The following is a 16211-nucleotide window of genomic DNA, read 5'->3' as shown; positions in this document are numbered from 1 at the left end:
AAAAAAAAAAAAGGTGAGTGCTCTACCACTTGAACCACAGCTCTACTTCTGGTTTTCTGGTGGTTAATTGGAGATAAGAGTCTCATGGACTTTCCTTCATGGGCTGGCTTTGAATGTGATCCTCAGATCTCAGCCTCCTGAGTAGCTAGGATTACAGGTGAGCCACTGGCCCCCGGCTTCAACCTTACTTTTTTGCTGGTTATTTTGGAGATAGAGTCTAGTGAACTTTTCTGCCCAGGCTGGCTCTAGAATAATGTCCTGTAGAGAATCTACAGGACCTCTACCTCCTGGAATCTACCTCCTGAGTAGCTAGGAATAAGGGATGAGCCACTGGTGTCCAACTTAAAACTTCTTTTTATGATGATATCCTGTGAACCCCTTGAAGTAAGACCAAACCATATCCTTTTGTTCCCCAGTAAACAATACAGAGTGCTATAGATAAAACACAGTGAAGGCTGGAAGAGAGTGATGCTGAAACCAAAGGCTACCAACCAAAAAATCTTTGCCTGAGAAAAGCAGAGGGCTAAGCTGAAAAGGCAAATGGGGCAGCCCTTCAGGAAAGTTAAGGAATTCTGTTCCTCCTGAAGGGACATTAAGAACTTGATAGCTACTGGGTACCTGGTTCAAGCCCCATGACCAACAACAGCAAAAAGAACTCCACGGCCAACCAGTTCTCATCTCCCTGTGTCCTCAGGAATCTGGAGATGATGAGTATCAAGGGGATCAGTCAGACACAGAGGATGAAGTGGACTCTGACTTTGACATCGATGAAGGAGATGAACCATCCAGTGATGGAGAAGCAGAAGAGCCGAGAAGGAAGCGCCGAATAGTCACCAAAGCCTATAAGGTACAGGAGTAATCCTGGATTCATGGGGCTTCCTAACTCCATGCCCTTCTCTTTATCAGGTTCCCGTAGTCCTCATAACAGTCCCATTTCCTACAGTTAGTTTTTCTCTAATACCTTCATCTCTGCCTAAACTTAATCTGATTCTAATCTATTCGCAGGAGCCTCTAAAAAGCCTGAGGCCTCGAAAGGTCAGCACCCCAGCTGGTAGCTCCCAGAAGGCCCGAGAAGAGAAGGCTCTGCTGCCACTTGAACTACAGGATGATGGCTCTGACAGTGAGTGGAGAAGTTTGGGCTCACATGAAAATCTTGGAATGTGATAGTGAATTGCTTTATAAATGTTAAATTTACTAAAGTTGATAACTACACTGTGTCATGAAAGGAAAACCCTTAAGACGTATGCACTGAAGTGTGCAATTTAACTGGCACCATTCAGAAAAAAACATACATAGCATTTTGTTCAATGCTCTTTATGTTTTACTTTTGTTTACTACTTATTATTTGTTTATTATTTACTTATTTATTACTTATAATTTTTTTTTGGGGGGGTCTGGTCGTGGGGCCTGAACTCTGGACCTGGGCGCTGTCCCTCAGCTCTTCAGCTCAAGGCGAGCACTCTACCACTTGACCCACAGCACCACTTCTGGCTTTTTTCTTTTTGCTTATGTGGTGCTGAGGAATCGAACCCAGGGCCTCATGCATGCAAGGCAAGCGCTCTACCACTGAGCCACCTTTCCAGCCCCTCTTGCAGTGATTTTTATAAATTTGAAATTATAAATAATTTAACCAGGTACTAGTGACTCATACTTGTAATTCTAGCTACTCAGGAGGCTGAGATCTGAGGACTGCAGTTCAAAACAAGCCTGGACAGAAAAGTTAATGAGACCCTATTTCCAACTAAGTAGCAAAAAATGCTGGATTAGAGATGTGGCTCAACTAGTAGAGCACCAGCCATAAGGGAAAAATTCTAAGTGAGAGCAGTCAAAAAGAACAAGAATGCCTGAGTTCAAGTTCCAGTAGCAGCCTGTGCGTGCACACATGCACACACAAACACACACACACACACACAATTTTAATAGGTACATGCCTTTAATCCCAGGAAACTGAGTTTGGGGAATCCTAAGAACCTGTTGTTTTTTTTAAAAAAAAAACAACCTGGGGCCTGGGAAGGTGGCTCAGTGGTAGAGTGCTTGCCTTGCATGCCCGAGGCCCTGGGTTCGATTCCATAACACCACATAAGCAGAAAAAAATTGGAAGTGGTGCTGTGGCTCAAAATGCTAGAGCGCTAGCCTTGAGCTGAAGAGCTGAGGGATAGCGCCCAGGCCCAGAGTTCAGGCCCCACGACTGACCAAAAAACCCCCAAAACCCATGGGTAAACAAAGAATAGATGAGTGGGTGTGAATTCAGTTTTCTTCACTGCTGGATGCCAGTGGCTCATGCCTGTAATCCTAGCTCCTCAGGAGGCTGAGAATTTAGGATCATGGTTTGAGGCCAGACTGGGCAGAAAAGTCCCTGTGAGATTCTTTTTTTTTTTTGGGTCCAGTTTCGCGGCCTGAACTCTGGACCTGGGCGCTATCCCTCAGCTCTTTAGCTCAAGGCTAGCGCTCTACCACTTGAACCACAGCGCCACTTCCATCTTTTTTCTTTTTTTTTGCTTATGTGGTGCTGAGGAATTGAACCCAGGGCCTCAGGCATGCAAGGCAAGCGCTCTACCACTGAACCACCTTCCCAGCCCCCCTGCGAGATTCTTAAATCCAATAAACTACTAAAAAAGCGGAAACCTTGGAAGTGGCGCTGTGGCTCAAGCCGTAGAGCGCTCACCTTGAGCTGAAGAGCTGAGGAACAATGCCCAAGCACAGAGTTCAAGCCCCTCGACCACCAACAACAAAAAAGTATCAAAAAAGCTGAAACCAAGCGCTGGTGGCTCACGCCTATAATCCTAGCTACTCAGGAGGCTGAGATCTAAGAATCAGGGGTTCAAAGCCAACCCTGGCAGGAAAGTCTGTGATACCAGAAAACAGGAAGAGGTGCTGTGGCTCAAGGGATAGAGCACTAGCCTTGAGCTGAAGAGCTGAGGGACAGCACCCAGGCCCAGAGTTCAAGCCCCAGGACTGACCAAAAAAAAAGCTGAAAGTGGCATTGTGGCTCAAGTGGTAGAGCGCTTGCCTTGAGCACAAAGAGGCTCAAGGACAGTGCCTGGCCCTGAACTCAAGCTCCAGGACCAATAACAACCAAACATAAATAAATAAATACAATTTCTTCCTATTTGGTTTTGTTTCAGGTCGGAAATCCATGCGTCAGTCCACAGCTGAGCATACACGACAAACGTTCCTTCGGGTACAGGAGAGGCAAGGCCAGTCCCGACGACGAAAGGGGCCTCATTTTGAGCGACCACTGACCCAGGAAGAGCTACTCAGGGAGGCTAAGATCACAGAAGAGCTCAACTTACGTTCACTGGGTCAGTCTGCGGCTTAGGGAAATATGGGTAGAGATAATGAAGAGCATGAGGAAAACTGTGAAACCTGGAGGATTGGAGAAATGGAGATAGGGACAAAATAATCAAAAGAAGGAAATGAAGACAGTAGGTGATAAGCAAGGGTCCATTGTGTGAGAGCTCTGAAGAATAGTTATATTGAGGGTTTTGGTATAAAATAACCTAATAAAGCTGGGCGCCAATAGCTCATTCCTGTAATCATAGCTACTCATGAGGCTGAGAGCTCAGGATCAGGGATCAGAGCCAGCCCCGGCAGAGACTCTTATCTCCAGTGAGCCACCAAAAAACCAGAAGTGGTACTGTGGCTCAAAGTGGTAGAATACTAGCGTTGAGCAAAAAAGAGTTCACGGACTGCCCAGGCCCTGAGTTCAAGTACCATGACTGACAAAAAAAAACAAAAACAAAAAAACAATAGAGAACTGAATTAAAACTCTAGTGCTATTTACTTAAAGCCAAATGGCTGAAACTCTGCCTCTTGCTTTTTATCACATGATAATCAGAAGAGTGAGGCCAGGGGCCAAGGGCTTACACCTGTAAACCTTAGAAGTCTGAAGTCTTAAGGTCAGTTTGAAACTAGTCCAAGTAGAAAAGTCTTATCTCCAGTTGGCCACCAAAATGGCAAAATGGAGACATAGCTTAAGTGGTAAAATGCCAGCAGAAAAAAGCCAAGCAACATACAAGGCCTTGAACTCAAGTCCCAGTACCTACATTAAAAAAAAAGAAAAAGAGAAAGTAAGAAGACCTGGAAGTACACACCTGTAATATCACAAGACTGAGGCAGCATAATTACAAGTTCAGGGTCAGTATGAGCCACAGAGTGAGATCTTGCCTCAAAAAAAAAAAAAAATACATAAAGACGAGGTGCTGGTGGTTCACGCCTGTAATCCTAGCTACCTAGGAGGCTGAGATCTGAGAATAATGGTTGGAACCAGCCCAGGCAGGAACGTCCCTAAGACTTACTTCCAATTAACCACCAAAAAGCTGGAAGTAGAGCTGTGGCTCAAGTGGTAGAGTGCTAGTCTTGGCACACAAAAGCTCAGGGCAGCACCCAAGGCTCTGACTACAAGCCCCACTCCCAGAACAAAAACACCCTTCAATATATGTGCTATTGGGTATATAATCCTGCAATTTATTATATAAAAGCATGTCACAGCTATGACCTTTGTGGAATGTGAGAGAATGAGCAGCCTCCAGAGGGCCACAGGGAAAGCTGTAGCCTTGGATGACCAGGTTCCTAGTAAGGCAAGCTGCATACAGAATGCTGTGTAAGGAGCTTGAAGATACAGATAGGTGAGGTGACTAATTATAGAGCAAGGAGTTCCACAGGGTACAGGCAAGAAGAAGGTTAGAAGGCTGGCTCAAAGGAAGGATAGTAGTAGTATTAGTCAGAATCCAAGTTCCAAAGAGTTTCAGTCACTAACAGGGTTTCCAGAGGACAACAGTTAGACTTTAGAGGATTATGTTTGTATTATCTATGTACAAGGAAGACATAGTAGCCAGCCACCAGTGGCTCATGCCTGTAATCCTAGATCAGGAGGATGAGATCCAGGAAAGTCTTCAAGGTTCCATCTCAAAATAAGCAACAAAAGGTCAAGCTGGAAGCATGGCTCAAGTGGTAGAGCACTAGGCATGAGTAAGCAATCCAAAAAGAGTGTAAGTCCCTGAGTTCAAACACAGGGACTGACAGAAAAAAAAAAGCCAGACACAAAAATTTAGACTTCATTTTGAGGAAAGGGGCCAGGAATAATTTGATTTATTAACAAATACTTATTGAGTGCCCAGAATGTATATGATGCTGCACGATCCTAATAATGAGTCACAGTCTCTGCCTGGAAGAGATAGATAGATAGATAGATAGATAGATAGATAGATAGATAGATAGATAGATAGATAGATAGATAGATAGATAGATATGCAATATAGTCTGCCATGGTCCAGGCATGTAATGTATAGAGTAGCCACAGGGATTAAAGTGACTTGAAAAGGAATGTCTTGCAGGGCACTGATGGCTCATGCCTATAATCCTAGCTACTCAGGAGGCTGAGATCTGAGGATCATGGTTTGAAGCCAGCCCAGGCAGAAAAGTCCCCACTCCATTAACCACTCAAAAACTGGAAGTGGAGCTGTGGCTCAAAGTGGTAGAGCCCTAGCCTTGAACAAAGTTGCTCAGGGACCGTGCTCAGGCCCTGAGTTCAAGCCCTATGATAGACAAAAAAAAAAAAAACACTATACACATCAAACACTTGAGTGGTCTGGCTTGCCATAAACTGTGGTAAACACAGTTTTAACAGAAGGGTAGTAGAAAAGACAAAGGGGTAGCATAATTGAGTGGGTGACAAATCCTTGTGGTATGAGGAATGGTTCTGTGGAATGGGTGCTGAGCCTGGAGAGGTCTTGATGGAAACGTGGTACCCATTTCAACTACTTGAAGGACAGTAATAAGCCAGATTAGACTGGTGCCCTTTATGGCTTTAAAAGATAAAACTGCTCACTGGGAATTGCATTTTCAGCTGAAAATAGGAAAGGACTCTTAATGATGTAATGGGCTGTTTTGGCTAGAAGCAGGTTGACCCAGGGCAGTTGTAGAGCAGATTTTGTTTTCTCCTTATCACAGTTCTTATTCCAATTCTGCGTGAGTAAGGCCCCAAGTGTATTTGAGAAAGGAGAATGGAGATGATGTCAGGAGGGGTAAGCAGAGCGCTCAGGAAGCAGGGAGTACTAGAGTACCTTAGAACTTCCACCCATTGCCTTGTAGTAGATGGGAAGCCAGGAAGAAAATTTGGACCAGAGTGTGAGAAAAAGAGAAACTAATTATCTTCTTATTGTCCCTGAAGAGACATATGAGAGGCTTGAGGCTGACAAGAAGAAACAGGTTCATAAGAAACGGAAGTGTCCCGGGCCCATAATCACCTATCATTCCGTGACAGTGCCACTGGTTGGGGAGCCAGGCCCCAAAGAAGAGAATGTGGATGTAGAGGGGTGAGTCAGTCATCAACTGTGTCGTCTTGATTAAATGTCACTGGCTTTCCTCACAGCTCTCTCATACTTCTCAGATTCTGTCCTCTTTTCAGTACCTTATTTTTCTCTTTACCTCTCTCTTATTTTCGTGTGTGTGTGTGTGTGTGTGTGTGTGTATGTGTATGTGTGTGTTTGCATGCATGCACATGTACTTCACCAATGCTCATGCTTGAACTTCAGAACTTGAGCTGTCCATTAACTGTTTTGTTCATGACTATTGCTCTCTACTGGTTGAGCCACATCTCCTATTCTGGCTTTTTACTGAATTACTGGATAATTGGACATAAGATCTTGTCTCTAGGATTTGTCTGTCTGGGCTGGCTTTGAATCCTGTTCTTCAGATCTCAGCCTTCTGAGTAGTCAAAATGATGAACATGAGCAACTGGCATCCAGCTACTGGTTTTACTTTTTTTTTTTTTTTTTTTGGTTATGGGACTTGAATTCAGGGCTTACTTGCTGCCTCTTTGTGCTCAAAGCTAGTACTATACCCCTTGAACCACAGCACTACTTCCTACTTTATTTTATTTTATTTTTTTTTGTCTTGTCCGTCGTGGGGCTTGCACTCTGGGCCTGGGCGCTGTCCCTCAGCTCTTCAATTCAAGGCTAGTGCTCTACCACTTGAGCCATAGCACCCACTTCCAGTTTTTTCTGTTTTTGTGGTGCTGAGGAATCGAACCCAGGGCCTCATGCATGCAAGGCAAGTGCTCTACCACTGAGCCACCTTCCTAGCCCTCCTACTTTCTTTCTTTTTTATTTTTTTGGTCGGTCCCGGGTCTTGAACTCTGGGCTTGGACACTGTCCCTCAGCTCTTCAGCTTAAGGCAAGCGCTCTACTGCATGTGCCACACCACCACTTCCAGTTTTTTAGTGGTTATTGGAGATAAGAGTCTCATGGATTTTCTTGCCCGGGATGGCTTTGAACCCTGATCCTCAGATCTCAGCCTCCTGAGTAGCTAGGATTACAGGCGTGAGCCACCAGCGCCTGGCTTCCTACTTTATTTATTAACCTCATTTCTTCCCCTCATTTATACCATTTAGTAGGTTATCTAAGGATATCCTCACTAGTCTACATCCTTTCTCTTTCTTCAGCTCTGATTTCTTTCTCTATCCATTGTCTTCTCCTCAACTCTTTGTGTTTGTCTTTTGCCCTCAGACTTGATCCAGCTCCTTCAGCTTCTGCATTGACTCCTCATGCTGGGAGTGGACCTGTCATCCCTCCTGCTCGCTGCTCACGTACCTTCATCACATTCAGTGATGATGCAACATTTGAAGAATGGTTCCCCCAAGGGCGACCCCCAAAGGTCCCAGTTCGGGAGGTTTGCCCAGTGACCCACCGTCCAGCCCTATACCGGGACCCTGTAACAGATATACCCTATGCCACTGCTCGAGCCTTCAAGATCATCCGTGAAGCTTACAAGAAGTATATCACTGCCCATGGACTACCTCCCACTGCCTCGGCCCTAGGCCCTGGCCCCCCCCCTCCTGAGCCCCTCCCTGGCTCTGGGCCCCGAGCCTTACGTCAGAAAATCGTCATCAAATGAACAGATGTCTAGTCCCTAGAAACCTCTTCCGGCCCTAACCTGGGGCTCTTGACTTTTCTCCTTCCCTTCCCTTTCTTTGTTTTTTCCCTTTGTCATTTCTGATAACTTGCTCAGTCCTCTTCTGTATTTCTTTTCCCACCTTTCTTCTAGTTCTTTCTGGTTTTGTTGTTTTTTAATCTAATAAAACAGAAAGATTTATTTTTGTCTGATGTCTAATCTAGAGTTGGGAACAAGAAGTATATAAGTGTGTGGTATGTGCCATGTGTGCTGGGGATTGAACCTGGCAGCACGTGCTTGCTAAGCAAGTAGCTCTACTTCTAAATTGTCACCAGTTTATGTGTTTATATTTCTTGGATAGTATTTATTACGAATTATCCTTTTTTATCTTTTTCTTTTCTGACATTAGGTCTTGCTGGATTGCCTAGGGTTAGTCTCCAACTCCTGGCTCAAGCAGTCTTCTCGCCTCAGTGTCCCAACGCTGGGGTTAAGGATGCATGTGCCAGGCTTGTCCTTTTTAAATTATATTCATTCATTCCTCCAATTATGCTATAAAATACCTTAAAACTAGCTTTTTTTTCTATTTATGAAATCCTTACACTTAACATTTTTGTCACCTTATTATTCACTACTTTGAATATGGCAAGTACCAAATAGTAGGAATTTTTTTTTTTGTCAGTCATGGGGCTTGAACTCTGGGCCTGGGTGCTGTCCCTCAGCTCTTCAGCTCAAGGCTAGCGCTCTACCACTTGAACCACAGCACCACTATCAGTTTTCTGAGTGGTTTATTGGAGATAAAAGTCTCATGGACTTTTCCTGCCCATGCTGGCTTTGAACCGTGATCCCCAGATCTCAGCCTCCTGAGTAGCTAGGATTACAGGCATGAGCCACCAGTGTCCTGCTTAGTAGGAATTTCTGATACACCTCAAAATTCCACTCTAGGACACGGTCTTGTCTGAAAAGGAGGTGCCGTAGCTGATGATGACCACTAGAGGCTCTCAGGGCTGGGCAGGGTATGGGGGCTGTGTATATGTGATCTCCCACTACCCCCCACCTGGCCAGAGCTAAAATAATAAAATGCTGAGCTCACTGTTCCCCCACCCTCTCCCCCGGCACCGGCTCCTCCTGCTGTCAGGACAGTGCCCCAGAAAACAGAACAACGGATAGACGGGAAGGTGAGGTGAGAAGTGGCCATCAGAACTGGTAGGTGGGGAAGGAGGGGGTTTATGGTGGGAGATGGAAGAAGAGGGGCTCCTCCTGGAGTGACAGAGTGTGTCTGTCCCTGTCACTCAGAGAATGTTGCTGCTACTGTCCTGTCTCTTAACTCTATAGTTTATGTTGTCCTTGTGTCTCATACACTTTGGATCCTTCAAATTATGCATGTGGTGCTAGTGTATATTTTTCATGTTGTGAAAGATTGTATAAGTTTAATCTTCGTGCTGTTTTTAGTAAAATGACTCCATTCAGAAGGTTATTTCCTATCTATTGGTCTGGTGTCACCTTTCTGGTGACAGATTATGGGGACTCGGTCCCTTCTGAGGCTGTACGACCCTTCCCCCAACCTGGAAGTCCCTCAGCTCCTGAGCCCTAGCTTTCCTCTAGGATTTAGAATTTTAACAAAGTGAAATCTTGATCCTCCACAATAAAAGTAGAAATGCATAAGAGACTTCTACTCACCCAGCCAGTGTTTCTTCCTTCCTTTAACCAGTTCAGGAAAAAAAAAGGCTGAATAATGGGAGAAGAGAGGAAGAATTTCCCTGTAGCTTTCTGTCACCCCCTTCCCATATTCAGTAGGAACTGGGCATGAAGCCAGTTCTGCTGGCAGAGCTTCCAGCAGCTGTGCTAGGCCGAGAGGCACTGATGGGTGAGGTTGTAGGGAAAGGGATGTTCTGCCAGGATTTCTTTGCCATACAGCTTAGATCCTGGGATCTCTGGCCAGAATAGCCAGAGGTTAGAAAAGCAAGAAGGAGACAAATTCTAACTTAAAACATCATAACTTTCCCATTTCCCCATCTCCAACTAGATTGCTAGCCTGAAAAGGTATCTAACTGTGTGATCCTCCCCTGGCTGGTTACTTTGGGTCCCTACTGTGTCCATGTCCATCCTTCCATGTTCAAATACATTTCCCGTGTTCCCCCCAGGCTCTGAGTGCCACACAGTGGGGAGTGGGTGGGGGCCATCATGTCCTCATATCAGAAGGAATTGGAGAAATACAGAGATATAGATGAAGATGAGATCCTAAGGACGTTGAGCCCCGAAGAGCTAGAGAAGCTGGACTGCGAGCTCCAGGAGATGGACCCTGAGGTAGGGATGCTGGCCCAGGGGACCAGGCATTCGGGAAGGGTGGCTGAGACCAGTGATAACTACAGGGGTGAATATCTGGAGATGTTTTAGGGAGCCCTAGAGTTCCTACCCAGAGAGAGTACCTGACTTGCTCCCCAAAACTCATCCCTAAGAACATGCTCCTGCCAGCTGGACTAAGACAACGTGACCAGACAAAGAAGAGCCCAACAGGGCCGCTGGACCGAGAGGCCCTTTTGCAGTACCTGGAACAACAGGCACTGGAGGTCAAAGAGCGTGATGACTTGGTGCCCTTCACAGGCGAGAAGAAGGGTATGGGGACTTGATGTCCATGCCGCTCAGAAATCAAATGACTTTCTCATGTTTCCCCTCCAGCTTCCCTCTTACCTTATAGCTCCTACTTGCCTAGGGACTGAGGTGCCCTAACACCTGTATGCCAGCTTGTACTCTTTGTTTGTTTTGAGGGTAGGTGGGTGTATATGTGTGTTTTATTTTATTTTGTTTTGAGATAAGGTCTCATTACATAGCCCAGGCTGTCCTGGGCTTGATTCTTGATTCTCCTACCTCAGCTCCTACCTCCCAAGTGCTGGGATTAGAGGCATGCACCAATACATCTCAGATCTTCAGTTTTTTTCAAAGACCCTAGGACCCAAGAGTCCTAAGTTTGTGGAGGATTCAGGCTTTCCTATGTCCCCCTAGTAATCCAATGTTATGCCTCCTAGAGAAAGAAAGGAAGCTGGAGGCAAGGATATTGGGAGAAATGATCCCTACCTGAAGCATCCTTCATCTCCCCATCAGGGAAACCCTACATTCAACCCAAGAGAGAAATCCCAGCACAGGAACAGATCACCCTGGAGCCTGAGCTGGAAGAGGCACTGGCCCATGCCACAGATGCTGAAATGTGTGACATTGCAGGTGGGCAGCTGTGGAAAAATGAAAATGAGAGGGAGAGCCTCCCCTTAAAGGAGAATTAATGGGGAAGGCCTGGAGATCTGAGAGAGCCTCAGACAGGAGCCCAAACTCCAAGCTGGAGCTATACCACTTGAGCCTACTTCTACTTCTGCTTTTCTGTAGTCAGGCACCAGTGGCCCACACCTGTAATCCTAGCTACTCAGGTGGCTGAGATCTGAGGGTCACAGTTCAAAGCTAGCCCGGGCAGGAGAGACCATGAGACTTATCTCCAATAAACCACTAGAAAACCGGAAGTGGTGCTATGGCTCAAGTGGTAGAACACTTTCCTTGAGCTGAAGAGCTGAGGGACAGCGCCCAGGCCCAGAGTTCAAGCCCCAGGACCTACAAAAATAGAATAAAATAAATTTAAAAAATTAAAAAGGGCAGGGAAGGTGGCATAGTGGTAGAGCACTTGCCTTGCATGCATGAGGCCCTGGGTTTGATTCTTCAGCACCACATAAGCAAAAAGAAAAAAGCCGGAAGTGGCACTGTGGCTCAACTGGTAGAGCGCTAGCCTTGAGCTGAAGAGCTGAGGGACAGCGCCCAGGCCCAGAGTTCAGGCCCCATGACCGGACCCCCCCCCCAAAAAAAAAAGCCTCATGGGTTTGTCTGCTGGGACTGGCTTCAAAGCACAATCCTCAGATCAAAAGCCTCCTGAATAGCTAGGCATAAGCCACTGGTACCTGGCACTTTTTTCCTTTTTAAATGTTTGCTTATATATCCATTCATCTTAAATGTAATAAGTTAGTATCTCAAGAGCAATTTTATAGGGATTATGAAGGCAAATTCAAGTGAAGATATTCTGGTTAAAATCAGGGAATTTATGCAGACTACCCTCATCCTTTAGTAACTCTTAAGAAACTTCTTATTTCAATATTTTAGAAACCACGGTCTTAGGCAGTTTTTGGAACAGACCCCTAGGACTGAGGGAGGATAAGAAACCTCTTTGGGGGGGAGGCTGGGAAGGGATGTGAAGGGTAAACAAAGGAGGAGGCTGCAATGCTTGGTAAGAAATGTACGCATTATCCTGCCCATGTAATTGTAACCCCTCTGTACAGTATGTTCACAAATAAAATAAAATTAAAAAAAAAAAAAAGAAACCTCTCTGGAAGAGAGGAAGCTAGCCAGGCTGTAAAAAAAAAAAAAAAAAAGACACATCAGAGGAAGGTAGGAGGCAGGGTTGGACCAAGCCCCATACCCCTCATTTTCCATGCCTCTCTGTTTACCCTTTCCAGCAATTCTGGGCATGTACACACTGATGAGCAACAAGCAATACTATGATGCCATCTGCAGTGGAGAAATTTGCAACACTGAAGGCATTAGCAGTGAGTGTGGTGGGGAAGTCCGCACCCCAGGGCTCTGGGCGGGCAGTCCCAGGGTTAGAGAAAAGGTAGCAAGGGATAGAAAAGAGAAATCTGGGTGAGGACATGGTGCAGGGGTGATAAGAGGAACAACTGGGGAGGTTTGGGGGACATGTTGGGGTTCCTTTTCTGCATTCACCCATTAGGTGTGGTACAGCCTGATAAATATAAGCCAGTGCCAGATGAACCCCCAAATCCTACAAACATTGAGGAAATGCTAAAGAGGGTTCGAAGCAATGACAAGGAGCTGGAGGAGGTGAACCTCAATAATATACAGGTATTTGACGCCAATCTTCCAAATAATAACACTGGGACTGCTGTTGACATAGAAGACTCTTTAGTCATCATTTCCTATACTCCTCTGATAGGACATCCCAATCCCCATGCTGAGTGAGTTGTGTGAGGCGATGAAGACCAATACCTACGTCCGGAGCTTCAGTCTGGTGGCCACGAGGAGTGGTGACCCCATTGCCAATGTAAGGCTAGTGGATGTGTACTCCCTGCAGGGCTGCTGCTCCCAGCATGCTTTCTTAGGACAGCCCTCACAGAGATCCTTTCCCTTGTTCCTAATGGCCCACAACTCTGAAAGTTTAAGATGATCTTCCCAAAGGACCACAATCCTCTATTAAGGTCCCCAACTCCACCACTCACTTCATCTCCCTGCTCTCCCCTATGGTCCTCACCCCTTTCTGTCTCTTCTAGCTGCACTCTTTGAGAAGGGTCCTTGAAGAGCTGTTTCCCTCTTGCTCCTGTTCTTTCTCTCCTCAGTCATCTGTGAAACTACCCTAATCCTAACACAAGTCCCTACTACCCAGGCGGTGGCTGACATGTTGCGTGAGAACCGTAGCCTCCAGAGCCTGAACATCGAGTCCAACTTCATTAGCAGTACAGGGCTCATGGCTGTGCTGAAGGCAGTTCGAGAAAACGCCACACTCACTGAGCTCCGTGTAGACAACCAGGTCAGCGTTCCTTTCCCCTGGTTTTTTGTTTGTTTTTGGTCTGTTGTGGGGCTTGAACTCTGGGCTTGGGCACAGTCCCTGCTCTCTTCAGCTCAAGGCGAGTGCTCTACCGCTTGAGCCTCCATTTCTGGTTTTCTAGTGGTTTATCGGAGATAAGAGTCTCATGGACTTTCCTACCCAGGTTGGCTTTGAACCCTGATCCTCAGATCGCAGCCTCCTGAGTAGCTAGGATTACAGGCATGAGCCACTGGCACCCGGCCTTTCCCCTGGTCTTAGCATTCAAGGAATACTTACTGAGCTTCCTTCCTGACCCAGCCATGAAGGAACTAGCTTTTTTTTTTTTTTGTCAGCTGTAGGACTTGAACTCAGGGTCTGGGTGCTGTCCCTGAGCTTTTCTGCTCAAGGCTAGCATACCATAATACTTTGAACCACAGTGCTATTTCCAGTTTTCTGGTGGTTAATTGGAGCCAAGTCTCAGATTTTCCTCCCTGGACTGGCTTCCAACTGTGATCCTTAGATCTCAGCCTCCTAAGTAGCTGTAATTACTGGCATGAGCCATCAGCACACCCAGCAGAACTAGCTCAGTTAATCATGTGTTTGAATTCTCTTATTACCTCCATGAGGGGAGCTAAGTCAGCATCTCTCTTGTTTCTGAACAAACAAGCCTCCTGACTTCCCAAAGGGGCCTATAGTAGTGTGGGATGGTGAGCAACCCAGACCTCAGGGCTGACAGCCTTCCCTTCCGTATCCTCCAGCGCCAGTGGCCCGGTGATGCAGTGGAGATGGAAATGGCCACCGTGCTGGAGCAGTGTCCCTCTATTGTCCGCTTTGGCTACCACTTTACACAACAGGGGCCTCGAGCCCGGGCGGCCCAGGCCGTGACCCGGAACAATGAACTACGTAAGTATTTACAGAGCCTGTGTGAGGGGACAAAGGACAAGCAGTCCAGGAACTGGTAGATCCTCCTGAAAACAGTGAGAAACAGCTTGAGTTGCTACCACAGATATTCATACCACAAGTTCAAATCCCATGAAGGATCACAAAGTAGACAGAAAAACCTTCTAACCTGGATACATACCAACAGAGAGGTAGGAAGGAAGGGAGACCTATTCATGAATACCTAGTGGGAGGCATGGCATTTTTATTTATTTATTTTTGAAGGTGGCTCAGTGGTAGAGCGCTTGCCTTGCAGGCATTTTTATTTTCTGTGTGGTTTCCTATTTTGTCCTGCTAATGTGGGATGGGCTGTCAGGTGGCCTAAAACATTACCACACTGTAAGTCTGGCTAAGGAACTGGAAAGGAGGGGAGCGCCTTTGCCAAAAGCAAGAAAGGAAACAAAGACTTATGATTACTCTGTCCTTTACAGGTCGCCAGCAAAAGAAGAGATAACATCGCTCTTCCCTTCACCAACTAGAGCTAGGAACCCTAGAGATACAAATTCTCGCTTCTCCTGCTTTCCTGTAAATAAAGTCCCTTTTGTCCATTCTGTCTGCCTCTTTCCTTGGGCTTTTGGGTGGGAATCTTGGCGTTAACCCCCAAGAGTTACTGCCAGTTCATCAAGGGATTATTTATACTCTGGGGATCAGCAGGCAGGGAGGTTCAGGTTACTTAGAGGAGGTGGGGGAGCTCCCTCTCTTGGTGTTCCCCATAAATCTGCCAGTGCCCTTTAATCTTTTCAACTTTTACCTGGTACTTGGCCTCAATTCTTTTTCCAGATGTAGTCAGAAAGCCCCAGTGTCTACCCACATCTCTCCTGTGATCTGAGGAGGGAACGATTTGGAGTGGAGGTGGGGAAGGAAGCAGACAATGTGAAGGGCAAAGACCTCTTTCTGACAGACTTATTAATAGGGCACCGGGCTCCATGCAGCTGACGCTTGGCAAGATTTTGGTAGGCGGTGGGGGAGGGGCCAGAAGTATGGGGAGCTGTGTATATTGCAGGGAAGGAGTGACTAGGTACAAATAAGTAGCTCTGAAGTCCTGATATTGGACATGGAACCAAACAGTAGCAAAGTTAAGCTCCCAGCGCTCAGCGGAGTTTATTTGTGAAATGAATGGGGAAAGAGGGTGTTAGTCCAAGGGCAGATCAGGGGGTTCTTCCTCATCAGAATCAAACTCAACATTTTCATCTTTTCTCCATCGACCTTGTCCATCTGGAATCCATCCAGAGCTAGAAACAGCAAAGAAAATGGAATTAGTCTGGAAAGAGGTTTATTAAGAAGTTAGTGGCAGCTGGACACTAGTGGCTCAGGCATGTAATCCTAGCTACTACTAGCTATTAGTGTTTGTAATCCCAGGAGGCAGAGATTGTTAGGATTACAGTTCCAGGCCAGTCCCAAAAGAAAAAAGTTCACAAGACCCCCTTTCTCAATAAAGAGCTTGATATGGAACTGTGTGCCTGTCTGCTTAGTTTCTGGGGAAGCCTACCATAAGAAGGTTACATGCCCAGACTAAGGCTGGGTACCAGCTGAGCGCTGGTGGTTCACACCTGTAATCCTAGCTACTCAGGAGGCTGAAATCTAAGGATCATGGTTCAAAGCCAGCCTGGGCAGGAAAATCCATGAGATTCTTATCTCCAATTCACCACCAGAAAACTAGAAGTAGAGCTATGGCTCAAGGTGGTAGAGTGTTAAGTTTTTTTTTTGGTTGTTTTTTTTTGGGGTCCGGTCGTGGGGCCTGAACTCTGGGCTTGGGCACTGTCCCTCAGCTCTTCAGCTCAAGGCTAGCACTCTACCACTTGAGCCACAG

At 46.2% G+C, this 16211-nt stretch overlaps 3 protein-coding genes across 3 annotated transcripts in view; 2 read left to right on the top strand and 1 right to left on the bottom strand.

Annotated features, from left to right (window-relative positions):
• The window catches only part of Vps72 (vacuolar protein sorting 72 homolog (S. cerevisiae)), a 13590-nt gene extending 5499 nt beyond the window's left edge, over positions 1-8091 (top strand). Inside the window, exons 2-6 of the mRNA XM_013015050.1 lie at positions 695-847; positions 1006-1120; positions 3126-3302; positions 6173-6317; positions 7509-8091. Of these exons, the coding sequence (XP_012870504.1) occupies positions 695-847; positions 1006-1120; positions 3126-3302; positions 6173-6317; positions 7509-7896 (978 nt within the window). The 3' untranslated portion in view covers positions 7897-8091. The remainder of the gene's footprint in view (positions 1-694; positions 848-1005; positions 1121-3125; positions 3303-6172; positions 6318-7508) is intronic.
• A 1883-nt stretch (positions 8092-9974) lies between these two features.
• Tmod4 (tropomodulin 4 (muscle)) lies at positions 9975-14952 on the top strand. The gene is made up of 9 exons (XM_013015074.1): positions 9975-10197; positions 10350-10506; positions 10993-11109; positions 12381-12470; positions 12653-12783; positions 12875-12982; positions 13322-13465; positions 14221-14365; positions 14833-14952. Exons 1-9 carry the CDS (start codon positions 10075-10077, stop codon positions 14853-14855), a joined length of 1038 nt encoding a protein of 345 aa, XP_012870528.1. The 5' UTR covers positions 9975-10074; the 3' UTR covers positions 14856-14952.
• A 520-nt stretch (positions 14953-15472) lies between these two features.
• The window catches only part of Scnm1 (sodium channel modifier 1), an 8262-nt gene continuing 7523 nt past the window's right edge, over positions 15473-16211 (bottom strand). The window contains exon 6 of the mRNA XM_013015150.1: positions 15473-15633. Coding sequence (XP_012870604.1) covers positions 15534-15633 — 100 coding nt within the window. The 3' untranslated portion in view covers positions 15473-15533. The remainder of the gene's footprint in view (positions 15634-16211) is intronic.

Source organism: Dipodomys ordii, unplaced genomic scaffold, assembly GCF_000151885.1.
Source record: "Dipodomys ordii isolate 6190 unplaced genomic scaffold, Dord_2.0 Scaffold26, whole genome shotgun sequence".
Taxonomy (NCBI): Eukaryota; Metazoa; Chordata; class Mammalia; order Rodentia; family Heteromyidae; genus Dipodomys; species Dipodomys ordii.
This window is presented reverse-complemented; position numbering and strand designations above follow the sequence as displayed.